This window comes from Terrapene carolina, unplaced genomic scaffold (genome assembly GCF_002925995.2).
Source record: "Terrapene carolina triunguis isolate 2854851 unplaced genomic scaffold, T_m_triunguis-2.0 Scaffold132, whole genome shotgun sequence".
Lineage (NCBI taxonomy): Eukaryota > Metazoa > Chordata > Testudines > Emydidae > Terrapene > Terrapene triunguis.
In genome coordinates this window covers 4,111,715-4,138,506 of record NW_020664483.1, presented here as the reverse complement: position 1 = coordinate 4,138,506, position 26,792 = coordinate 4,111,715, and the positions used below count along the sequence as shown (strand labels likewise).

The 26,792-nt window shown below is 42.8% G+C and overlaps 1 protein-coding gene across 1 annotated transcript in view; it reads left to right on the top strand.

Moving 5' to 3' along the window:
• The window catches only part of CFAP61 (cilia and flagella associated protein 61), a 180,859-nt gene that overhangs the window by 57,970 nt on the left and 96,097 nt on the right, over window positions 1-26,792 (top strand). The window contains exon 17 of the mRNA XM_024206984.2: window positions 23,828-23,955. Within this exon, the coding sequence (XP_024062752.2) occupies window positions 23,828-23,955 (128 nt within the window). The remainder of the gene's footprint in view (window positions 1-23,827; window positions 23,956-26,792) is intronic.

Genomic DNA, 26,792 nt, shown 5'->3' with positions numbered 1-26,792 from the left:
ATATGGGCCCCCCAAAGACCATACTGGGATTCTTGGGCTGCCTATCAGCAGCAGTTTGCCAGACCTCAGTTTCATTGCACTGAGAAGTTAGCATCACACAGCCCCCTCTTCCAAACCCCCAACACGAGGAGACCTTTGAAGAACAGTAGACTTGGGCAGATAAGGAGGCCACCCCAATAATTTTACATCTTCATCTCCGGACAAAGCAGTCGTGCCTCCACCAACATCAATGGTCAATGATTTTTGCCAGTTCCAGGACCTTGAGAAGAGGGTGGCTGACACCCTTCAGATACCTCTTGAGGAGGTCAAAGACTTGCAACACAAGCTCCTGGACATTCTGCAGTCAGCAATGCCTGCCTGCACTGCACTATCCATGAGACCTGTACTGTAATTTCCATAATGGTGCATGAAAGTGCCTGTTTTCATATTAATAATGAACAGTAGTATTCACAATAATCAGGTGGCATGTCCTCGTATTCACAATTACATGTGTTGCTTTTACAGAGGTTGTGAGTTTGATTCCCAGTTTGAGGCAAACTATTCCCTTTATAAGTTTAGGGGCGGTTTACTTTTTCTGTCAGTTATTCTTTTAATTCAATACATTACCAAAGTGAAGTGTACTAACCTCTCCTACAAGAAAGGATTCTTTGACCCCACTTTGGGCAAATCTTTTAAACTCCCCATCTTTCTACAAACTCTTCTTGCACCATGCTCTGGCACTGAGGTGCTGTTAGTACTCCTGTCCCTCTAGAGGATGAAATCTGGAAAAACAGGAAGCTTGTTCATGGTGCTAGAGATGGTAACTGCTAGCACAGGCACTGGTACTACTTGATGAGAGGGGAAATAGGCTGAGTACATTGCATTACCACCATGGTGTTTGGTGCTATATCACAGCATGTGTGTGCATTTACTTGATTCCAGACTGATGCTCATGGCAATTACTGTGGGGGGGGGGGAAATCCCCCCGTAAAAGAAAATTCAGAGAGATCATCAGAACTGTGTGAAATGAGAGAGATATACTGGTTTGAGATCTATAAAATGGCTTTTTTGAACAAGAAAAAATATTAATAATGGAATCTTATTCCTTATCCTTTTTCTTTCTAATTCTTTTCATTCAGAAAGATCCTAAAGTGTTTTACAAACACACATATTGTATGGGAGTCAATTTATCCTCCACTAAAATGTAGACATTTCTGGATTTGAGGTTGGCAGCTGTTGTATAGCACTGCTCTGTGCTATACAAGTTTAGTACAGGAAGAGAAGGCAAATCTGCCTAGGATATTTGGCATGTTATCTAAACACCATATATCATATTCAACTGCAAAAAATCTTAAACATTTTCAAACTGTTTGAAACATGACTGAAACATTTCTATGCCACTTCCCTCCCAGGTAGCATGTGCAGAAGTTGATTCCCCATACAAGTATTTGGACTAGAAAGCTGTGGCTGCAAGTTAATTATTAAATGACTCTTGCAAAGCAAACCATTAACCTTATGTATTGCTCCAATGCTCTTATTATTAAACTGGCTAATTGCAATATGCCTGAAGTTCCTTATTAATATCCCAGTCAACTTGGGACACACTATACCTGGCCACAGGTCCCCTCACCACCACTTTACCTGTGGAAAAAATCAGGTGAGGATCTTTAATGTACTGAATAATGGCTGGACAAGGCCAGCATAGACATGATCCCTCATCCCAGGGATGTTGCACTGGAAGGGCTCTTTGTTGGTGTAATCAAGCGGGAATGTTCACTGCCTGCAGCTGACATCTTTTATCCCCCTCAGTAATAAAGATTGTCAAGGGAACTAAATTAGTAACATCAGTTAGAATAAAGGGGTGGTCTATAACCTGTGGTCTGTTGGGACATTTCCCACTTTCCAGTGCACTTTCCCTTAAGTCAAGAATATTTTGATTTTCAGGAATCAGCAGTGGAAAGAGGATCCAATTTGTGTGCATCCCATCTAGGGTGACCAGATGTCCCGTTTTTATAGGGACAGTCCTGTTTTTTGGGACTTTTTCTTATGTAGGCGCCTATTACCCCCCACCCCTGTCCTGATTTTTCACACTTGCTGTCTGGTCACCCTCATCCCATCAGAGATTTAGTTCTGTGACATGCTGAAGTGACAAACTGTGGAGCATTTCATGTGGATGGAATGTCGAGTGATTTTAGCAACAAGTCTCTAACAATCTCTACTAAGCCTAAAACAAGCTGCAGATGGTAAATTTTGATAGCACGTGACTCAGTCAAATCTGAACAGATTTTCATAGGTACAGAAAAAGGCACCTTCCTGACCCCAGGACTATCTCCCTGCCATACTTCAAGAACTGCTGTAAACAATGTAAGTATTAGAGTTGGACAATGTTTTTAATAGAAAGGGTTTGGCAACCTTTATAGAGTCACTGCCCTCTGTCATAAAGATGTAGATTTTTCAGTGTTATGATTTTGTGTTGTGGCTTTTCCCTTAAATATCTTGCAATTTGGAGCTATTCCTTAGTTATAGTACTGTAGTGTATTGTTTTTAACATTGAAAAATACTTGTGGCCCCACACGTGGTAAAGAGATGATTCCCTGATCTAAACATAAAGGTTAATATATATTTACATTAAAGTTAAAATGACATGAAAACAATTCTGTATCTTATAGTGTATATACGGGATCACATTGAAATTGCAAACAAAGGCTCAGGGTGCATGGCTTTCATTTAACCAAAAGAGAGATATTAATTTTTAAGCGGTAACTCTTGCTTAAGATGCTGTTGCGCACGAGTAATAAATTTTTAATGATTTTCTTGTACATGCATGGATTAAAATCCATTATTTATTGTACCTTCACTTGTCTAGTAAAGGTGCTGCTTTTATAGCACCAGCAGTCATGCAAACACATTTATTTTGAACTGATGGCTGATAATAAATTTCCTTACTGTAAATGTCAGTGCGTTTTGTGTGTTGCTGCCATTACATCTTGTTTGGAAGGCTGAATATTACACAATTATGGGAGGCACCAGATGGCATCATTAACAGGAATGCTCTGAATGTTTACCACTTATGTGCATGTGTGAAATTAAAAGTAAGATGACCTATCCTTACTTTGAAAGCATGATGTCAGTAGTATACAGGTGTTAATGACATTTGCAGTGAGCTAGAATATTCATTCCTTCCTACAAAATAGGATGGTTTTTATTAGCTTTTTGAAAACAGCATGTAGATTGGACCCATGCTAAGTGTAAGAGCAGTTTGCAAAGAGGGAATAGACGTTTTTCTCAAAGAAACTTGCTGTTCAATATTACAAAATGAAAAGTCACAGCTGCTGTCACTAAAATGTAACTCTGCAACAGTAAGCAACAAATAAATCTCCCCTCGTATCACATTATTGCTATTTAGCCTTGCTGTGCTAATTATTGTCAGTATAAAATTTGATGTTGCTGGTTTTATTTTTATTAAGGTTTATTTTTAAAGATTACAGGTTTAGGCCTATTCTGAGTTTGTCAGGCAAGATGCCATTTTGATAACTTTGGAACATGTTGTCATGTGTTTATCTACACAATAGGTAGGGTGCTGAAGTCTTTCATTCTGCTCTGCTAACGTGCAGCAACCCTGTTTTGAAAGGGGTGAAAAGGTAGTTGTGACATGGTAGGCATCTTTAGGTGCCTTCTGGAGGCAGTAATGCCCAGCAATCATGATGTATCCCCAGGACCGTCCTTAGGCATATGCGGCTGCGTAGGGCACCCGAAAATTTGGGGCACCATTCCCCTTGCTGGCCGTGGCTGGAATCCTCTCTTCTCCGCCCCCTCCCTCCCTCACTCGCTCCTCAGCCAGCCGGCTGAGGGCTCCAGTCTCCGCCTCTGCCGCCCCAACCCCGGGGCACCCAGAGCGGACCCTGTGTGCCTGCACCCCCATGTCACAGTGTGAAGCCTGCCTTGAGCCACTGCGTATGAAGCTCGGTGGGTCAGCAATGGGGGGAGGGGTGTTCTGGGGGTCCATGGGGTTGGGATGGTGGCTGTGCCCCCTCAACACACTGGTCAGTGGCGCCGGCTGGGGACTGCCTTCAGTGGAGCATAGGGGCACCAGTTTAACAATACTGCATAGAGCCCCATAAATTCTAAGGACAGCCCTGTGTATCCCTCTCCAAAGCAGCCCCTACGGGGAGACCTTGCTGAGCCAGACAGCACTGTGGAATTTTCTGAGTTAGAGCCCAGCAGGTATTTTTATAGTCCCATCTATTAGTGCCTCTCTGAGCTGAGGCAGTAAGGTGCAACTGAGTCTGCTTAGTCTCAGAACCTTAACAAGTCCGAGTTTCTTTCAGGGGAGAGAGTGTTTGCTCTCTAGAAGCCAGGATAGCGAGCTCTGGAGAGAAAATCTGCTCTGTTTATATTATTTTGTATTTATAGTTGATCTTATTTAGTTTTATTTCAAGGCTTTAAGCTGCATGAAGGAAATGTGGCCAAAGACTGATGCCCTGTGTGTGCTGTTTTGGTTGCACAAGAACCATGTGAAATACACATGAAACACTAGAGATATTTTTTGTAGCCCAGTCTAAGTCATCCATGACATTTCTCTCCAGCTGCATAGACCCTGGCTCTGCCAGGGAATGTTATTTTCCATGCTCATGTAAGGCCTGAGCCAAAGTCAGTGGGAGTCTTTCCATCTCACTGAGTTTTGGATCAGGCTCTTAGACTTAGGAGGTTTCCAATAAAGGACAAGCTTTGGTTTAAAAAATGCATTTTCAGCTCAGCTACTTAACTAGTGGACGTATAAATTAATACTAAGAACAGGGCTTCAACAATACAGAGAGCTTCTCTCTTCCTACTCTCACTGTCCTTTCTGACATCTTGGTAACAGTCATATCCTCACGCAGGTCTTGATCTTGCGAGCTTTTCCTTGCAGGCAGAATCCTGTGCCCATCTAAAGTACTGTTGACCTCAATGAGGCTCTGCATGGGCATAGGGGTCAACCTGCAGGGAGCAGCCTGCAGGATCAGGGCCCATATCTTTTCCTCAACAGATACTGCCACCTTTCTGTCTGAATTAACATTCTACCTCAATTAACAGTCTACCTTTGTCTCAATTAATCTTCCTCACCTGTTGATTTCAACTGGTGCTACAGGTCCTCAGCACACTTTAAGACAATAAGCAGGAATTTTAAAAATATATTAGGAACAAAAAGAATCCTGACAGTGGTATTGGTCCACTGCTAGGTGGAAATGGTAGAATTATCAATAATAATACAGAAGAGGCAGAAGCGTTCAATAAATGTTCCTGTTCTGTTTTGGGGGAATAAACAGATGATATGGTCTCATCTTATGGTAGTGATAACACTTTCCATTCCTCCATTCTGGAGGATGTGAAACAGAAGCTACTAAAGTTAAACATTTTAAAATCAGCAGGTCCAGATAACTTAAATTTTAAAAGAGCTGGCTGAGGAGCTCGCTGGACTGTTAATGTTGATTTTCAATAAGTCATGAAGCACTGGGGAAGTTCCAGAGAACAGGAAGAAAGCTAATGTTGTGGCAGTTTTTTAAAAGGGTAAATTATTGGCCTGTCAGGCTGACATAGATCCTAGGCAAGATAATGGAGTGGCTAATATGGGACTTGATTAAAGGAGGGTAATGTAACTGATGCACATCAGTGTGGGTTTATGCAAAATAAATCCTGTCGAACTAATTTGGTATCTTTTTTTGATGAGATTGCTTGGAGGGGCCCCAGATTAATTCTGTGAGGTCCATCTCATTGGAGATGGACATGGAATTTATTAAAGTTGCCCAGGTGAATGACAAAGATTGCCTAGGTTGGAGAGACCAGATTTCTCTGGTCAGAGAAAGTATCATCAGGGAGTCTGACTTGCTTCAGGAACAAAGTGTGGAACTCCTGGCATTGGGAAAATACAGTATAAAACTCTTGTGCCTTTAGCTAACGTGCATTTGGAGTGTGGAGGATTGGTTGTTGGATTGTATTCTGGTGGGAAATGATGTATTAACTACGACTAAAGCTGTTAAAATTGTAACCCATAGTAAAAAGAAATATTCTTCTGTAATCCCAAAAGGGAATGGTACAAAGAAACCAACTCTTGCGTAGTAGAGGAAAGTAGCATGCCCTCAGGGCTGATGGGGAGGAGTTAAAGCCCATCTTGCCAGCATTTTGCAGATCAGCAGAGGGCAGACCCTACTCTAGAAAGTGCAAGGGGAAGGGAAATGGGGCAAGGTTTTTTGAATAGGAAGCAGATTTTACAGGAAAGCTCCCATGGGGAAAGATAAAAGCCATGGGAAATCTTACAAGCAATTAGTTATGCGTGCCTAGCACCACGGAGAGTTAATATTCCTGGACTATGACTGCCTTTTTCCTGGTCACTTAGGAACACAGAGGACCTATGAGAGATTAAAAAGGAATTTTTACTGGCCAGGGATACAGAATAATGTGAGAGACTATTGCAGAACTTGTGACTTATGTCAGAAGAGAAAGAGATCAGCAGGACCCTAAAAAGTTACCCTACACCCCCTCCCTATGATACAAGAGGCATTTTTCTGGGTAGACCTGGACATTGTGGGCCCTATGCCTCGTCCTACCCAAAGCGGGAAGAAATATATCTTCGTTTTAATGGATTTTGCCACTAGATATCCAGAAGCAGTGGCTCTGTCTAACATAGAGGTTGACGCTGTGGCAAAAGCTCTTTTCATTATTTTCAGCAGAGTGGGTTTCCCTAAAGAGATTTTATCAGATCGTAGGTCAAAGTTCGTATCCCAGTTATTCTGACAATTATGGAAATTGTGTGGAGTGAAACAACTAAAGGATGCCCCATATCATCCAAACAACTGATTTGGTCGAGTCATTCCATGGAACACTGAAATCCATGCTGGGAATGTATGCAAACAGGAGGGCCCAGGACCGGGATGAAATTTTACCCTGTCTATTATATGCTTATAGGGAGGTCCCCCCAAGAGTCCACAGGGTTCTCCCCATTTGACCTGTTCGTTGACCATCTTCACTCTTGGATCCGTGTTCCAGGAGTGTGACTAATCAGGAAATGCCTGCACACCTGCAGACAATGTGTTCTGTTCCAGCTAAAGAGATGCAGCTGCTAGTGTCTCTATGACTCTGATGCAGCTGTGCCTTGAGGAGCTGATCCAGCAAATGGTGGAAGTACTGAGGCACTGTGGTTGCTCTTCCTTGAATATACGACAAGGCAGAAAACTAATACCCGTGGTGAACTAGATTCACTTGGTGAATGGGTCAAGAGAGCTGGTCTTGTTTGAACTGCTGGCACATGGAAGGCCAGCACTGATGAGTAAATGGAGCACAGTGTAGGTGACATTGAGAGGAAGATGGGTGGTTACTACTCTCACCAAGCACTTAAGAGCCATGGAGAAGCAGCAGATGAAGGGTTGCTATAGTAAACATCCACCGTGCTGAGGAAAGTTACTTATGGGGCTGTCATTAAGGCCACCACCTGAAGCACAGAGATGTATGTCTGTCCAGTGCTGGTCACCAGTACACTGCCCAAAGCAGAGAGGAGCACCGAAGAGTGCCCCAGTTTGATGGTGTTCATGGCAACCTCTCTGAAGCATGCTTTCTCTGTACAGGAGACCAACCTCCTGCTGCCATCTCCAAGTAGGCTGGCATGAAGCATCACAACTCTGAAAGGCTCAGTGCCATACTTTGCCTCCTCAGATAGGCCACATCTCTAGCTGTCCTCTTGGAACAATCTAGCATCATGTGCTCACTGCCTGAGAGAAACCATGCAGCACTTCCCCGGAGCAGCTTGGCGCATAATAGCTTGCCATCTGAGCAGCCTACCGCTCTGCAGTGCTACCTCTGAGTGGCCTGCAGCCAGGCAATCACAGCAGCAACGACACTGCCAGAGCACAGTGTCTCTGATACATGCCTCTACTAGAGGAATGTGACGGCGATGCTCTCTGGATGTTGTGGACAATTACACACTCCTAAGGATACAGTCTAGCCTCTGCGTGTGTTACGCAATTTGCATTTCTGCTAGGAGAAAAGCACTGACAATTAGAAATAACTGCCCTTTGGGCTACAGTTAGCATTGTGTGTTTATAAATGCTTAGCAGCCGTACCTGCATTTCTACACAAGATGGAAGATGTTTCTCTCCTCCTCAGATGACTGATTAATCAAAGGCAACATCTTGGATTGGATCCCAGGATCAGTCAGTGCCACCAGTAAGCAGTATCAGCATTGGCTTATTTGTCCCTGCAAGGAAATGGGATGTCCATGCCAACTGTTATTTTTTTAGGGAGTAACTGAAATTAATCTCTTTTTGGTGCAAGCTGTGCAGAGCTCAGAGTGTTCTTATAGGAGTCCATGCCATACAGAAGGGCAGTGCATATCCACTCCCCCTCTCCCACTATGTACACTTTCAGCATATTAAAGTCAGCTTCTTGAAAAGGATTGTGGAGGGGAGAGTTAGGAAGCCTTTCAGCAGTGCTGCAGAGATGCTACAAACAGTAGAGCCCATAGTAATTTCCTGCAAGCCCCAGCTTTACTGTTGCATATTTGAGACCAGATCCCCAACTGGAGTAAATCACTATAATTCTACCGAAGTCAGGTTATAAGAGAGCTATGTTAATTTACACAAGCTAAGGATCTGGCCCTTGTAATACATAAAAGCACAACCAGGCATGGCTATTCTTTGAGCCTTCCTTTCAGTTCCTGATCCACCTAACTTTTTGGGTTTCAAAACCTGGATTCACCAAACCCAGCATCCCAGATTTTTCCCCACCTATAGTTGGACTCTGAAAGAGCCCTGCTAAACAAGACCCCTCCACCAATCCCATCTTTGAGGGTATCTCATACAAGTTAAAATTCTTCATTGTTACCATTTTTATAAGGTCCTTGAATCTTAGCAGAAAAACATCTTTTAAAAAATACTTGTATGGTGTAAATTGGGATAGCAATAAACCATGGATAAAGATGGAGCAGAAAGAGTTCACTATCTTTGTACGGTCAATGGCTTTCTTACAAAAACAGATGAGACCTGTTGAAAAAAGGGCTCCCAGTCAGAAGTTTCCCTTACCTTAAAATCTGGGGGAAACCCAGAGTGAAAGCCAGCCTTGCCATGCTTCTCTAAGATGATTAGCTCAAACCCAAGTTTCCTTTCAGGAGACACTAGAAACCTTTTTTAAAAAATGGGCCTGCGAAGAGTAGGACCATTAATGTATGGGGGGGAAATGTTGGGCCCAGTCACATTACAAAGAACTTTTAATGTAGAGAAGATAGCAGTATTGAATTGTGCACTATGCATCCGAAGAAGTGGGTTGTAGCCCACGAAAGCTTATGCTCTAATAAATTTGTTAGTCTCTAAGGTGCCACAAGTACTCCTATTCTTTTTGCGGATACAGACTAACACGGCTGCTACTCTGAAACCTGAAATGGGCACATTGTATTTGAAACCCCCAAGAAAGGCCAGGCTTCAAGACACCACACATAGAAAAGGTGATAATCAACTGTAGAGTCTCAAAAGGCGTCATTTAAAAGTGACATAGTGACTTTATTAAACTAGATATGGAAGGCAAATGTAATTTCATGAGTAGCTGGGAAAAGATAAGGAAATTCCCCTTCAGCACTGGGCCCTTATTTGGCATAAGGCAGCTTTGTCTTCCATATATGTAAGGGAAAAATAAAATCATAAGTTATATCTGCAGATTTTCTTTAAATGGGGGTACTGCTAATAGAGTATCAGCTGGCTGTTGGAGAGTGTGGAATGAAAGGTACCTTTTCCATATTTGGTGGGAATGTCTCCAAAGCACAGAGATTTTAAATCTTGTAATGGATGTAACAAAAGTGAAATTACCAATGGATCCATTCGCCATGCTTTTGGGACTCCTAGATTAAAAGATCTACCCACTGCAAAATAGTAAATGGCTATTTCTCCATCGGATCAAGGTGTGCTCTGTCAGAATTTGGAAGCTGATGGAGCCCTTTATTAATAGATCAGATCCACAGCTAGTGTAAATCAGTTTTTAAACGGTCAGATTTTGTTTCAGACAATTAGGCCTTTTGCACATCTGTCCAATTGAGACCATTGCATTGCTATTGGAGAATATTTCATTGCCTCACCTAGGTGGTAAGGACCAACTTGTCACTGTTCGTGCTGTGTTTGTGTTCTCCTTTTTATGATGGTCAAAACCAGAACTTTTTTACAGAGGCATACCCTACATTCTGACTCCACTGGCAATTGTGTTGATGATAGATGCTTCAAGAGTAGACTGGGAAACATACCTGTATCAGCTCACAATCTGTGGCCTCTGGACACAGACTAAGCATCACATAAATGTCTTGGAATTGAGAGTACTCAACCTGACCTGCCAGGAGTTCTTTCCTTGACTGAAAGGCACCTTTAGATTTGAATGGACAGTATCAACACCATTTATTATATCTGCTGATAGGGTGGGGCATATTAGAGACCTCTGTCCTGGAAGTGAAACTTTGGAACTAGGAGGTCCATCATTGCCTTTCACCTCCAGCAAGTTCTAGGAAAAGAAAATCCTAGCAGATGACCTCAGCAAGAAGTAAAGTGCCTGGCACTGGTGGTCTGTCAAAGAGGCAATAGCCAGCAACTTGTTCTTGAGGTGGGGATCTCCTCAGCCTACCCTTTTTGCTGCAGAACATGGTACCAACTGCAACCAGTCCTGCCCCAGAGGTGGGAAGAGCTCAGGGTCTCAGTCAGACACATTCCTCTTGGACTGGAAACATATCTGCCTATTCAAGTTCCCTCTGATTCTTCTAATCCTTAGGGTCCTGCGGAAAATCAGACAAGACAAAGACAAGATGGTCCTCACAGCATCAACTTGGGCCCATCAGTTTTGCTACCCAACATACTGGAATTAGCAGTGCATCCTCCAGTCCCTCTGCCTGATCTAATGAACTTCTGTCACAGTAGTATAGCCAGATTCTGAGGTCTTTGAATTGGGCATTCTGGATACTGTCTGGCTGAGCAACTGGGACTGTGATTGCTCTGTAGAAGTTCAGAAAATTCTGCTGGGAAACAGGAAACTTTCAACAAGAAATCTCTATGAGATGGAAATGGTTTTTCTATCTGGGCAAGGCAAAAAGGACCTGCTCTTCATCAGTCTTTCGTTCCACTCCTTCTGAACTACCTGCTTCACCTCAGACAATCTGGTCTCTCCCTAAAACCAATGAGAATTCCCCTGGCTTACAAGTTTGGTCTTTCATTCTCTATTACAGGACTATACTGTATTCTTTGACCCCACCGTGATGAGATGTTTTTTAAGGCCCTACTTCATGTTTTACCTGTGTTCTGAAGCTATTCATGTCCTTGGACAAATGAATTGAACCCCACATTTGAACCCTTGTCAAAATATTTCTTGTACCATATCAACCCGGAGAGTCTGAAAGCTGGCAATAATAGCTGATTAATCTACCATACACGGTGTTCCATAAGGATAAGCTGGTCATTCACCACACCATGTATTCTTCTCAGTGGTGGCTTGTGATTTCCATCGACACCAATCTATAGGTCTACCTATATTTTCCTCAGCCCCATTCATTTCCAGGAGAGCCTAAGCGACAACTTCTAGGTATTAAGAAAGCTCTGAACTACTATCTGAACAGGACTAAGCCATTCCACAGCTAACAGCTAGATAGCTTGAAGCGTATGGGGCACTGGGGGCCAATCAATGCCAATCCAGAACACCGTCCAAAAGAATCAGACTGTGGATAAAGCATTAGACTGGGGCTCAGGAGACCTGGGTTCTATTCCAAGGCCTATCACTGGCCTGCTGGTGACCCTGGGCAAGTCATTGAACTTCCCTGTGCCTCAGTTTCCCCATATGTAAAATGGGGGAAATGATACTGACCCCTTTGTAAAGTACTTTGAGATCTACTGCTGAAAAGCACTATATAAGAGCTAGTTATTATTTTATACTACTCTTTTGCTATGGACTAGTAGTTATTCTGATACCAGCTGGCATCAGAGCACATCCACCGGATCTGAGGCAGCCTCAACTGCCTGTCAAATAGATTTTGATATATGCAAGCTGTATCATAATGTTCCATCCATACCTTCGCTCAGCATTACTAATAGGGCCTAGCCTCCTCTTCGGATGCTCTGTCTGGGAGAACAGTCTTGCCATCTTTATTCAAAGACTCATCAGACCCTCCTCCTCTGGGCTTGGGGACTGTTCCTGCTCTAAGAAAAAAGAACAGTTAATTGCCCTAGTAACTGTGATTCTTCAGGATGATCTACACCCACCCTCCTTCCCTACTCTGTTGAAATCTCCCAACAAATCCATAGTGAATAGCAATTGAAGGGGAAATGGGGCATGAAGACATAGGCAGGGTGTGTACGTGGTCCAGTGGACAATGTTTTTCAGTAAATTCTGAGGACCCAGACTTCACCTAAAGTGGGGCTCTACTTTCCTCATCTATAAAATGAGGATAATACTTACATCCTTTGAGGTTTATGGATGAAAAGATCTTGTAGAAGGTGCACAACTGCCAGAGCTGTTCCTTAACCTCTTGCTCTCCAGTGTGGGGTTTGTGTGTCCCATCACAGAGCTTATATGAGAGCTAGGTGGTGGTGTTATCCAGGCAGGCAATTGTCTCAAAGAACCCAGTTACAGTGGTAAATACGTGTTCTTTTACAAAGAATACAACAATTTGTTTGTGCTGTTTTCTCCATCTCCAAATGGCTTTATTTTCTGTTCCCTTCATGTTTTAAATGTATGTATAGAACTATGTTTGCTTGGACACAGCTTTGAAAGGAACACTTAAATATACTTTCTAATGTTACTTTTAGTAATGTGATTTTTTTTTTAAAATCTCCATTGATATGTTTTCTTAAAAGCTTGCCTCTTACAGTAGTGTTTGTGCATAGCTCCTTGGCAAACATTGATTTTTATTTTCCATTTCTTGTGTTTCATATGGAGCTGGAAATTAAAATAGCTCTGTTTGTTCATTTCCTTGTTCATGCACCACCATTGTTGACCTCAGCACAATTCTAGGAATAGGCTTGTTAGTCACTTTGTACTCCCATTTTGGTTTTACAGTAGCAGAGTCCATATAGCAGAGTAGAGAGTTTTCAGTTCTGTATAATCAGTGGATTTACCCCCCAGATTTCTCAGTAATAAATAGCAAATTAAAAGAAAAGCACGTAGAGTCTAGTGGACATGCATAGAGCCATAGATCATTGGGCTGGGAAAATCCTCATAGGTCATCTACTGCAGCCTCTTTTAATAATTCAGATTTTACTTCACACTCAGGACTCAGTCCAGCAAGATACTGAGCACTCTAGCCCTGATCCAACAAAGCATTCAAACACGTTAACTATAAGTACCCGAGCAATACCACTGGATTCAGTGGGACTACTCAGGTGCTTAAAATTAAGCAAGTGCTAAAATGCTTTTTGCTGGATCAGGCCAGAGTGCTTAGCACCTTATGGATCAAGCCTTAAATCCTTAAGTTTTGATGTATCTAGTCTTCTCTTGGACAATTCTAGTGACTGTGCCATAAAACTGTCCCTTGGTACATTATTTCATTGTTTACTAGGATGTGTTTCTTAGTATCTGATTCAAAAAGCCCCACAATTTCCTTTTACAACAAAGCAACAAAATCATCTATCCCAATGTTTACTCCCCACCTTTTCATTTTTGTGCTGGTTCATATGCTTCATCTAAATTGTCTACAATTTAAACATGTTTTTCATTGTTTAATCTGTTTAAATTAAGATGTAATGTGGTCCCAAATAAATATTCTTTCAGGAAAAATGTTTTTAGGCATATTCTAAATATACCATGGGTCAAATTTTAAAAGCCGGGCCAATAGATGGTGCACCTGTTAAAACACTTCCCCCTGAGTCTGCTTCCCAAGCCCCTCATGTTCACAAGCATACCTATCTACTCTATTTGGCCAAGCATGGGATTTGGCACACACAAAATGGGGTGATGTTTGCTGGTGCACTTATCACACCCTGCTTTTGAAAATATGGCCCCAAAAGCAAATCAGATTATATCAGAAAAGCGGAAGGCAAACCATTTTCATTGATGGTATCTACGTGAGAGGGAAAAATGTTTAATACTGTAGAAGTTGCCTGCTCAGGCATATGTTGTGGTGTGAGTCCATGAGCCTGAGACATGATTTACAGACAGGATTTGCATTTTCACTTGAGTACAGTGCAAGTTGAGCAAGCATTTTTAATGGAGGTGAAGTATGCAGTCTTCTAAGTGGATGGAATTGGCTGTCCACATGCAAAAACAACCCACACACAGTTCAATCAAGAAAAGTCACCTTTGTCAGCAGTTGCAACTGAAGCAGCAGATAGGCACTCTGCCCTCCCAGGTGGAAGCAACGTGACAGATGGTACAATAGTAGATGCTTTCAGGGACAAGAGTAGTAGAAAAAATACAAAAACCCCATCCTAATAAAAGAAAATGTTACTTCTGAGCTGCATATTCCTTTTCTAATAGTGGTAATAATTGTTCTGTGCCTTACTGTAGTTAATGGTTGCTGTTTTATTTAACAAATGGATACAAAAATAAACAAGTTGGAGCTCACTCTTGACCTATCTAAGGTGATGTCTGGTTGTTCCTCTGGGGAACTTCACCGTCTCGTGATATAATCTTTCGAGGGGTCTCTGCTTCTTCTGACTGATCCTCCTTAGTTTGCTCTTGGTCATAGCAGTTCCTGGACCCTCACCTACAATTACGTCTAGCAGCCCTTCAATTTTAGGGCTGGCAGTCTGCTTTGGGCTTCTGGCTGTTTTCTTAGAAGCAGTCTGATGAAGGGCTGTCATCCCCTTGCTGTCCCAGGCCTTTCTACCTTCTCCTCCTCTCTACTCTCCCCTTTATAGCAGGTCTTGTTTTCTCTGTTGGTTGCAGCTGTGGGTGCCTGCCTCCAAGATTGGCAGCTCTGGCTGCTGCGTGGGGGTGTGATCAAGCTGTTTGCTTGTAAACAGGAAAGGCTCTCCTCGCCCCTCTATCTATGCTCAGTATGGGGTTTGTGGACCCCATTACATATCCTCCCCTGCAAAGCCAAGGCCTGGCCTGGGCTGATGTAGGCTACTTCCCTGGACAGAAAATTGGCATTACAATACAAGCTTACAGCACTGGGCAGGATCTCAAAGGCGTATAGTTGTAGTGACAGGTACCATCTCATGATCCTCAGCTTTGTCTCTTTCATCACATTTAGCCAGCATAAGGGAGCATGATCAGTAACTAGTGCCAACTCGTTTCCTAGGATGTAGTACCACAGGCTCCCTATTGCCCAGTTGGCAGCCAAACACTCTTTTTCTATCACTGAGTATAGTTTTTCACAGGGGAAGTGTTTCCAGCTGATATATACTATTGGGTGGTATTCTCCATTTACGTCTTGAGAACAGACTGCCCCAGTCCTACCTCCAATGCACCTGTTTGTAGTACAAGTTCTTTTTCGAAGTTCAGGCTATAAGGCACTGGGTGTCTGCAGAGCATGGTTTTGAGTTTTTGAAAGGCACTTTTGCGGGATGGTGACCATAGCATCTGTCTTGGGGCAGCATTGTCAATTAGCAGGACTGCTATGGTGGTGGATTGGGGTATGAACCGGTGGCGGTAGTAACCAGGTGAGCCTAGGAAGGCAAGCATTTGCCTTTTGGTCATGGGGGTCTTGTATGCCTGTAAGGCATGATCTTTATCCACCAAGGGGCGGACTTGTCCTCCGCTGACTGTGTTCCAGGTAACCGGCTTCTTCCTTTCCTATTGTACATTTAACAGGATTTGCAGCTAACCCAGCTTCTCTCAGTGATCGGAGAATGGTGGCTACTTTGTCCAGATGGGAGTCCCAGTCCTTGCTATAGATAACTACATTGTCCAAGTATGCCACCACTTATTGACTCTGCAGTTGGAGTAATTGGTCCAGCAATGTTAAAAAGTGGTCGCCACCCCATGTAACCCAGAGGGCGTGGTCTTAAAATGAAATGGGTCAAGCGGCATAGAAAAAGCCGCCTTCTCCTGGGAATCCGGTGCTAAGGGGATCTGCCAATACCCCTTTGTCAAATCCAAAGCGGGCTTCTTGCAGTTGGTATAAGAGTCCATCCACTCATGGCATGGGGTAGGCATCAAATTTAGAAACTGTGTTCACTTTTCTGAAATCTGTACAAAAACGTAACGAGCCATCTGGCTCTGGGACCAGCAAAAATCGGTCTCCTCCAGTCATTCTGGGATTCTTCTATCACCCCAAGTTCAAACATGATTCTGATCTCTTTCTCAGTGGCCCCCCTTAATTTGTTGGGAATTGGTCAGAGCCCTTCCTGTATTACTGTTCTTGATTTTGTATTAATGCAGTGTGCCGAGAACATCTCCCTGAGGAGAGCTGAGACTACCTGTGGGAAAGCAGTCACCATTGGAGCACCTGTTCCTTTTGCTTATGGTTTAGGTTCTTTGGGAGGGGTACTGAGCTTTCTTTAGGCAGTCATTAACTTGGTCCAGTTCCTCAGGATATGGTGTGATGAAAAGATTTTTCCTGGTTTTCTAGGGCCCCACTTTATCACCTCACAAGGGCCTTGCCACTTGGCCATTAACTTCTGAGCTTGGAAGAAGTAACAGGACTCTGTCGCCCAGTTGAAACACGCACATCCATGTCCCTTTATTCTACTGTTGTTGTTCCTCTGCTTCCTTGAGAATTTTCTCTAGCATGTTCTCCCATAGCGGCCAACCTGTCATGTAACTTTACAACATGTTTTCAGCTCTCAGTGTTGAGGCTTGGGGCATTTTTCTAATGTTGAAGAGGAAGGCTGGGAATTGTTAATCCCATGTTGAGGATCCCGGGAAATGAATTTGTGGAGCATCCTCTTGAGTGTCTGATCGAATCTACAAGGCTGTCTGTCTGCAGGTGGTACACAGATGTGTGTAATGCTTTAATAATTCCCATACTTCTTTCACCAGACGGGATATGAAATTTGTCTTTGGGAACTCCTACCCCTACAGAGACCTTCAGCAGCTCATTAGCAATAGTCTTGTCATTTGTAGTCCAGAGTGGCATGGCTTGCGGCTATCTGGTGGCATGATCTATAGTAAAAAGTATAAGCTGATGTCCAGAGACGCTCTTCTCTAGGGGGCCTATCAGGTCAATTCCTGTTCTTTCAAAGGGAGTCCCCACCAAGGGGAAGGGTACTAGTGGTGCCTGCAGGATTTCCTTAGGGGCCGTTAAGATTGGCATTCAGGACATGATGCACAGAAATTCTTGACTTCCTTAAAGACCGCTGGCCAAAAGTACCAGACCAGGATTCTAGACTGCGTCTTGTCCTTCCCAAGATGTCCCACACATTGGGTTGCATATGCCAGATGCAGAAATTCTCAGTGATATACCCAAGGTTGTAGCAGTTGTTCTTATCTCTTCTGTCTGCTTGTCTTGGTCTACGAGATATAACAAGAAGTCTGCCTTAAGGGCAAAATGGAAGTACTGCCATGCCTTTAGGGATCCACTTCTTCATCATCTATCGTGACTACTTGTTCAAAGGCTTGGCTCAAAGTCTTGTCATTTCCTTTGCTCCACACAGAAATCCAAGAGTCCGGTTAGCTTCTCCAGGTTCGGTTGTGGAGGGGGTGTTGTGTTTGGGCCCACGAGTGGCCCTTCTCTGGGGTCTTCTGTCCCACCAGCATCAGCTCCAGTGTCTGTAGTCTCTATTATGCTATGGAAGGGATTGTTTCTCTTACCTCTCTCCACTCTTTCCTTGCTATCCATTTTTCTTTCCAGGATTTTTTTCCCTTAGGCCAGGAGGTAAGAAGGTCAGGGTCCTTAAAAGGGAACAAGATCCCTAACATCTCTTCTGAGGTGTCTTTCTCAGGCTCCTGTGTTAAGGGAAGCCACTGCAAGAGCTCTGGGAAATACGGCCAGTCTTGACCTATTATCACAGGGTGGAGAGGTCTGGAGACATGCATACTCTCATCAACAGTCAGTCTTATTGTCATGCTGGGATACCGTAAAATATCTCTGTGGATACATGTAATGGGGATTTCCCATTTCTCGAGTCTCCCTACTGCTTCAGCTATCCATTCCTGGATAAATGTCTGATCACAGCCCGAGTCCACAAGGACCAGTGTCTTTTGACCCTCTATTTTCACTGGGATTGTGAGTTTCCCTGGGCTTTTCTTCCAGGCCCTATCCTCTCCGGTCAAGACCTGTCCAAAGTTACACTCCATGTGGGGACAGTCATGAAATCTGTGTCCTGTTGTCTACAGGAGTAACAGGCTGTTGTGTCTTCCTTATTTTCTAATGGCTGGGTTACCCTCTTTCTGAGTTTCACTGGGCCCTTGTTTCTGCAGATGCATGGGGCAAGTCGTTGGTGGAACACTTAAAGGTGTGGGCCTACTATTGCAGGGAAGTCTTACCCACGGACCTTGAAGTGTTTGACTACCCCCATCCTGTCCATCAACTAGTCAGCTATCTATGTTTTCTTGATGTTTACCCAAGAGGAGCCACCAGTCTTGAATTCTCAGCCCATTTCCTTCTCCAATGTGTCTGGAGCAGTTATTTCCTCTGATGAGGGTCCCCAAATGGCTTGAGCAGCCATATCGTTCTCCATGAAGTAGATGGCCTCCACTAGGGTTACCAGTCGGGATTTACAAACCTAGTCTTGGCCAGCAGGTGGAAGAATCTGTATGAACTGTTCCATAACTATGAGTTCCCCTATCTGGGGTCCTGTCCAAGATTCTGGCTTTAGCCAGCACCAGCAGAAGTCCTCAAGTCTTTGGGCGATCGTCCATGGTCATGCCTTGGAGGTGGGGGTAGTGCTTGTGGCAAAAACAGTGGTGCTAGGTCTCTTCATCTATGTCTGACCTGTCCAATATGGCTGCCTTGACTTGCTCATAGTCCTGGGTCACCATGTCATCAAGCCCCCGGAATGCTGCCTTGGCTTTCCTGCTGAGGAGTGGGACGAGCTGGATTGCCCACTGGGATGGAGGGCAGTGGGAACCCAGGGCTACCCTCTCAAAGGTTACCAGGAACGATTCTGGGTCATCATCTGTCGTCATCTTGGGGAGCAGCAGGGTCGGAGTGATTCCCTGAGTTGTGGGGGATGTAGTCTCTGTAGGACTGGAACTCTGAGGGGTAGGAGCCGGCACCAGTTCTGCCACCCTTTGCAACAACTGTTGCTGATGGGCTGCCATCTGTTCAAACAGCTGTTGTTGTCTCTCTTGTTGTTGTGCTTGTGAGTCAGCCAGCCATTGCAGTCGCTGATTCACCTCCATAGTTCTCTTGTGTATATATGGGCGGGGGGGGAAAGGAGGGAAGTTTTGTTCTGTTTAATTTTGGTTTTTTTGGTTTCCCATTTCTGCATGGATGGTTAACTGCAACCCCACTTTTGGTACCACATTGTAACTGCTCCCTGGTATCTTTCAAGAGGTCTCTGCTTCTCCTGACTGAGTTTGTCCTGTCAGGGCAGTTTGTGGACCCTGACCTCCAATTACATCTAGCAGCCCTTCAGTTTTAGGGCTGGCAGTGTGCTTCAGGCTCCTGTCTGTTTTATTGGAAGCAGCCTGATACAGGGCTGTCACCCTTTGCTGTCCCAGGTCTTTCTGTCTCCTCCTCCTTCACTGGACTCTCCCCTTTATAGCAGGCTTTGTTTTCTCTATTGGCTGCAGCTGTGGGTGCCTGTCTCCATGATTGGCAGCTCTGACAGCCGCGCGGGGGTGTGATCAAGCTGCTTGCTTGTAAACAGGAGAGGCTCTCCTCCTCCCTCTATCTATGCTCAGTATGGGATTTCTAGACCCTAGTACACGAACATATGTAGTCATTTGTCCTGACATTTTGTTAAAACAGGGTGGTATTCTGGGACCAATTCACCTAATTCCGAACTCCCTGGGGCCGTTAGCTTAGCGTTAGAAAGGTGTTTCTGAAGCACGACAGATGTTGGTGTTGGGTCTATTGTGTGGTGAACAAAAACGGTAATATTGTGCTCATATGCTGCCTTTGTATCATTGATACAGGAGCCATTTCACAAATTAGGTACAACTCTTCCCCAGCAAATTGCATTACTGCTTTATATTTCGTTGTTGGGCTACATTTTTTGAAAATAACAGCACTGTTGTGGAAGAGAACATTTGAATTTAGGCCTTGCTGTAAGGCATGTTGGGTTTTGATCTCATTAGCTGCTGACATTCCTATCTCGTTGTGTTGGTTGATTGGATACATTTGCAGAAGTTTCTGATGTCCTCATGTGCTTTTTACCACCTTATTAGTTTTGTTTAAAAGCCACATTTCAGTAAATACGTTTCTAATCATTTCCCCCAGAAGGCAATGCTTTTTAGAAAACTGCTGCTCAATCAGTGATCAGTGACTCACACTGGAGAAAGCCTTCCACTGTCCATGCTTGCAAAGCACAGATAACTCACTGCACACACAAGCATGCCTAGCTTATTCCCAGAGTTCTGCGGACCATAGAATTATTCTAAAATGGTACAGTCCTGCATAGACCATTCTCAGGCCTGACCTTTTTAATTTCAATGTAACAGAAAGTACAATGGTGTGTAACATCCAGGCCCTCCCAAACTGGGGTGAAATATTGGCCTCGTTGAAGTAAATGACAAAACTACTGACTTCATTGGAGCCAGGATTTCACCCCTGCTCTCTAACATTGTCTGCAAGTCAGAAAGATCTAGATCATCAAAACTATTTAGGTGCCTAAGTCCCATGGGAGTAGGTGCCTAAATGCCTTTGAAGATATGGGACAAAGTGCTTTAAATGTGAGAATAGAAGCATGTGTATTAGAACATCCAAACAGTATTTTGGGTGAAAAATGTAGATGATGAAAACTGAAAAGCAGTTTTAATCACCATTTATATGTTTATTGCTTTAAACTTTTTGTTGCAATAATACCTAGCTCTTATATAACCCTTCTCATCAGTAGCTCTCAAGTACTTCACAAAGGGGGTCAGAATCATTATCCCCATTTTACAGCAGGGGAAACTGAGGCACAGAGTGGCGCTGTGGCCTGCCCAAGGTCATCCGTAGACCAGTGGTAGAGTTGGAAATAGAGCGCAGGTGTCCTGAATCCCAGTCCGGTGCTCTGTCCACTAGGCCACACTGCTATATAATGCAGCTGTTGGTTCAAATAACGAAAGGAGCACCACCAACTTAAAATTCATAGTTCTGCCTGAAACTCCCCCCCACCCCCACTATTAGTAAAAATAACACCTAAAGTAACAGCTGAATGAGATTAGAAGAATGTTTTTCTCTATTTTTTCAATTTGTTTACTTTGTGCATCTGACATGTTCTGAATAGATCGTTCAGCTGATTCGCGCCTCTATTATTAATTAGGCCTCAATCTCTACAAATACCTTAATGTGCGCTTAACTTTAAATATGTGAGCATTCCCATCAGAATAAATGGGGCTACTTATGGGGCAGATCATCAGATTGTCATAGCTCATAATTGTCATAGGTCCATTGATTTCAGTGGAGTTGTGACAGTTACCACCGCTGAGGATCTGCCCCTATCTGGTAGTAGAACCTTAGTGAGTTTCCCTTGTTCGTCTGGGTCTTTCACAGAGCAAAAAGTGAGAGGAAACTGTTTTTAAAAATGTGATTGTACAACCACAAAAATTGTCAGAGTGACTCATAGATGTAATACCTGAAGCTACCTTTAATTCATTTTTTTGAAACTGACCAGATTTCAAGTTCACAGAGTCGCTTAAAGTATATTTAAAGAGTCAAGGGGTTCCTGGTCAGGAATCCTAGCAGTTGCAATTTAAAGTCCAAGGCCCTGACTGCAGTCGCCCATGTGTAGAACCACTGAAGTCCGGTGGGAGTTCCATGTGGAGCACTTGCTGGGTTGGACCGCGAAATATTACATTTATCATATTGCATAAAGGTATAAATATGCACATTTTATTTTTTTTAAACAAAACTCTGCTGTAAAGACATTGCATTAATAATTTGAACTTTGTTTTCTGATTTCTCGAATTTCCTTTCAAAAGATTTTCACTTTTTGTCACATTATAAATGCAGTCAAACTTCTGAAACGTTGAAACATTATATATTTTCATTTTCATAAAATCATTTTCCTTAAACATGGAGTTTATTATAACAAATCTTGCTAAAATAAATGTCTAAGTAGGTGAAATATTACTATTTTTGAGTTAAATTGTTTAAAATGGTAAGCAGAAATTTGTGAAATACTCAGTAAATCAAAAGTTCTGACAGTGTGGCAGTCTTCTTCATAGTCAAGTCCTTATAAATCAGACCATTTCTCTAAACATGGATAGCAGCTAAACAGTTTGAATCGTATGAAGATTTGCTAGATTTGATACGTTTGACATCTGTGGTGATTACTATTCTGATTAGGATTCAAGCAAACTTCCTAGAATATCTTCTGGAATATTCTTAGGGAAATCCCATAATTAAGATTAAACTAACTGGCCACTGGATGTCATCATTGTACCATAAAAAAATACAGTTGGAGGAACATTTATCTGGCAGTAAAAAAAAAAAAGTGGAAGGGCAAAAACATGAATTTAACATACATTTATCTCTGGATTTCAAAGATTATAAAATACCCTTGTCTGGTACAAAAGATTTCTCCATGTTTGTAGTTCCTGGCATGGCCAGCCTCTTTAAAGTCACCTTGTTTGTTGAGGCTTGATTTTTAACACATCAAGCTATTGTGTCAACTAATTTATATAAAAAGAAAAATTCTCTAATCTAAATCCATAGAAATCTTTGTAAGAATAATTTATTTGGAAGAATAAATGTTGTTTTTCCCCGCTTGTCTCCTAGAGGTAATAGAGGGAAACCTGTTAGAAGTTTTAGATTGCATCCTGAATAAGTGTGTCTGCAGAAATGTAGAGCAAGAGAAGAGTGTCTGATGAATAATAAAAGTAGTTCTGATTCCTATTTCTCCCTTCAATGCACATGTGAATTTACAATTATGCATTCTGTGACATGTGAAGTTTGTGCAACCCAAAGCAATAACTAAAATGCAAAGTGTGTAATGCTTCAAAATGGAAACAGCCTCTCTGCTTTCCATGAGAAAACTGAAAACTCTATATAGCACATTGCAGAGATTTTCTGTCAAATGCATTATCTCTTGACCCCTCGCTCAGATATTTTCTGGCGCCCTCTGTTGGTTAGAGAAACCAAAGGACACCAGTAACGATGACTATACCAAGTTTTACTGTCTCAACCGGTGTATGCTTTAGGAAGAAGGGAACATGAGAAACTATGAATTAATTATTTAAAGTCTACTGACCAGATCTTCAGTTGGTGTAAATTGGCATAGCTCCATTGAAATCAATGAAGATGAGCTGATTTCTGCCAGCTGAGGATCTGGCCCTCAGTCTAAATTTTCTTTATTTGGAAAAATGATTTTAGAAGCCATTTCTCAGTGTGCTGCTTGAACACAGAAAAATCCAAAACATTAAAACTATATTAAATTTATGTTTCAGGTAAAGATATTCCCATGAATTAAAAAAAGGTAACATCTAAAACAACTGCTCCAGAAAGCATAAAAATAATCAAAAGATTATATGAACATATGCTCCTAGGTGCTAGGTGAATGTTAATAAATTATAGAAAACTCTCAAAGTTCAGTCTCTAACCTCCAGCAAATACTCCATAACCTCTTCTCCAAGAGAAGTTGGAACATTAAGTTCTAGAACTTTTCTGTAGCATGTTAAACATGTGCATACTTACTCAGCAGTGTTTAGCCACTAGGTTGATTTGTGGTATGCCTGGGGCAATTCATAATGTTGGTCATGTTGATAAGCCATAACAATAGTTTTAGAAAAATGGAAGATAATACATTACTAACGTTCTAATGATTCTTAGCTGGTTTCTCATGGGTTTGTATGTATGTATATGTCTTGTTTTTGGTTTCTTTTACAGTTAAGCTATGCTTTGAACCACATAAATCGAAAGCTGATGCTAGAGCCCAAAGTGTCTGTCAATGCTAGAATTGTGGTGGTTGGTGCATCAAATGTTGGAATCTCCTTTCTAGAAACACTGATTTTTTGGTAAGTTTTTAAATTTTGCTGGCTTTCCTACAGTGAGGGGACTAAGCTACTTTTTTAATTTTAGAGGTCTTGATTCGGCACTGAGACTTCAACTCAGCTTCTATTTCTTTTGGTGCAGTTTTGCCTCCACAAATAATTGCACCTGCATTTTGATTTTTGCATTTGAATTATGGATGCAAAATTAGTAGTCAGATCTACGACTGTCTGATATGTGGAGGTAAAGAGGTAGATTTCTCCCTATTAATTGATTCAGCAATTCAGAAGTACTAATGTAATTGTTTGCAGGTGCAAAATTGTGCCCACAAAAACGAAGGCCATCTCTGAAAATCAGGTCCTCACTAGCAATAGAGAGAACTAAAAATACAAATTTTAGAGTGAAAGGACATCCGGTATATCAGCCATTGAAGGTCTCACAGGAGGACTGAACAATGAGAGTACATTGTATTCTACCTGCAGAATCTCGGCAGTAATGTTGTAGGGTGTGTGTCTTGTACATTCCACATGCATTTGAAGTTAGCAGCTTGATTAGGTAAATTAAAAGCCTAGAGCCTATTCTAGAACATGTTTTGACTCTGTCAGCATTGGCCAGCCAATCATATTAGAACACTGTTTAGCTTAAACCGAGTCTAAGTCCTCTTTGAACATATGTTGTTAGACTTGGTTGCAAAGTCAAGATAGATGTGGCTTAAAATTCTAGCCATTTCTATATAAACCAGTGTACTGTTGACCTTTGGAGTTAGGTCTGCACAATACCAGGGCTGGTTATAGTGGCGGGGGGGTCATACCGCTGTGCCGCTTGGCCATTTTTTGTTTGCTTGTGTTTGCTTCACTGATTGGCTGGCCCTGTGGTTTTTGAGGGGTTTTTTTTGCGGGGGGGAAGGGGGAGGAATTGTATTTTGGTTGTTGTTTTTTTATCAGCTGCTCCAGAAGAGTGATGCTAAGAATGTTTTCCACCCTGGCTGGCAAAACATTTAGCGCCATTCCTTCACAATACTATCTGTATAGTACCAGAGAGAGAGATGTACACTTCTTTCATTTCATTTCATTATGGTATTATTTTCAGAGCTAAGTTGGAACATACATAATGGGCTCAAACCAGAGCCCCACTCAGCTTCTGTAGAAGCCCTCAGATCTTTCTTTGCTGAGGATTATCCTGGCATTTGGGAGTCTTCAGGAAGCACAGAGATGCCATATCTAGCTCCTACACCAGGGACGGGCAAACTTTTTGGCCTGAGGGCCGCATCGGGTTTCGCAAATTGTATGGAGGGCCAGTTAGGGGAGGGGGTCATGGCCCTGTCCCCGCCTCCCCCCGGGACCCCTGCCCCATCCACACACACCCTTCTCCCTGTCCCCAGACTGCCCCCGGAACCCCTGCCCTTGACTGCCCCCAGCTGCCCCATCCAACCCCCCCCCTTCCTGACTGTCCCCCCAGGACCCCTGTCCCCATTCAACTCCCTGTTCCACCCCTGACCGCCCCAACCCCTATCCACACCCCCGCCCCCTGACCACCACCCCAAACTCCCCTGCCCTCTATCCAACAGCCTCCTGGGCCAGGAGCTCGGGGGGCGGGCAGACGGTCCCGCAGGCCAGATGTGGCCCGCGGGCCATAGTTTATCCACCTCTGTCCTACACCATTTTCCTTGCAGCCCCTGGTATGGGGGTAGGGAGAGGGCCTGACTGGAGTGTGCTGCACTCCAGTAATCCCTGCCTCCCAGAAGTCCCACTAGGGGCATAGGCAATCACTGTAGATAAGAAAGCTGCAAACCAAATTGTCATGGTTATTATAAGTTGTCCAAACCAAAGCAAATCAACTGTGCAGGCAGAGTCAGAGAACGAGTACTAATATTTTTAATAGCTAATACTTTCTAACCTCGACTTAGACTGTTGAGATTTTAATGTCCATTACCTTGTGACCTGCCAAGGCTAAATACAAATGCTGCTTCCGGTCTGGTTAATTTATAGTTCTCCACACTCATTTCTAATCCTTATGGCTCATGAAATCCTTATGGCTCAGAACTTAAAACCATCACTGCTCCAGGACCAAATATTGCAAGGTTTGGACCAGAAACCAAGGTCATTTTTGGTCCTTGCACTCATCTGTTCTTAGCTGCCACAGATGGGGACAAAGAGACATTTTTTGTGATAGGATATTTTCCTAAACAAAAATTTGGCTGTGTGAAAGTTGCTTGACAGGATTAGTAGCAGTCCTAGTGTAATGATGACGTGGTTGAGCAGAATTCAGGTGAGAAGATCAAAGATTCATAATAAATTATGTTTATTCAATGGATGGAGAAATAAAAAAGTTTATCCCATGAATAAAAACAAAACAAGAATCCCGTTCTCCTACAGCACATACAATCTATTAAAGTAAAAGAGGTCTAATTTTATGTCTACCCTCCTTATTGTCATTGTTCTTGGCGCACTCTTCTTAAAGAAAATGTTTGTATAATTTTCATATCTTGGCGATATGAATATCTTTTCCATATGAGTGCATTTTCAGGCAGATTAAAAATGCTTAAATGTGTGTTGAAAAGCTTTTTTAAAACCAATATAAAGTTTTAGATGCCAGATTCTGAATAGAATCCTCACAGCAAAGTATTCATTACAGAAACAAAATAATGGAAAAAAATATTGCCATTTTAATGAGACTCTGCCTGCTAAGAGCTGAGTTCAGGGTTTTGTATTTTTACTACCACTGTTGTTGATATCACAATTAGAAATATCTGGATAGCATTAGAGGGGGGGAAGTAAAAGCCCTTTATGAATGGTATTGCATTGTTATAAGCAATTGACAGAATAGCTCCCTTTCCCACTCCCTCCTCTGGGCTGCCAATGCC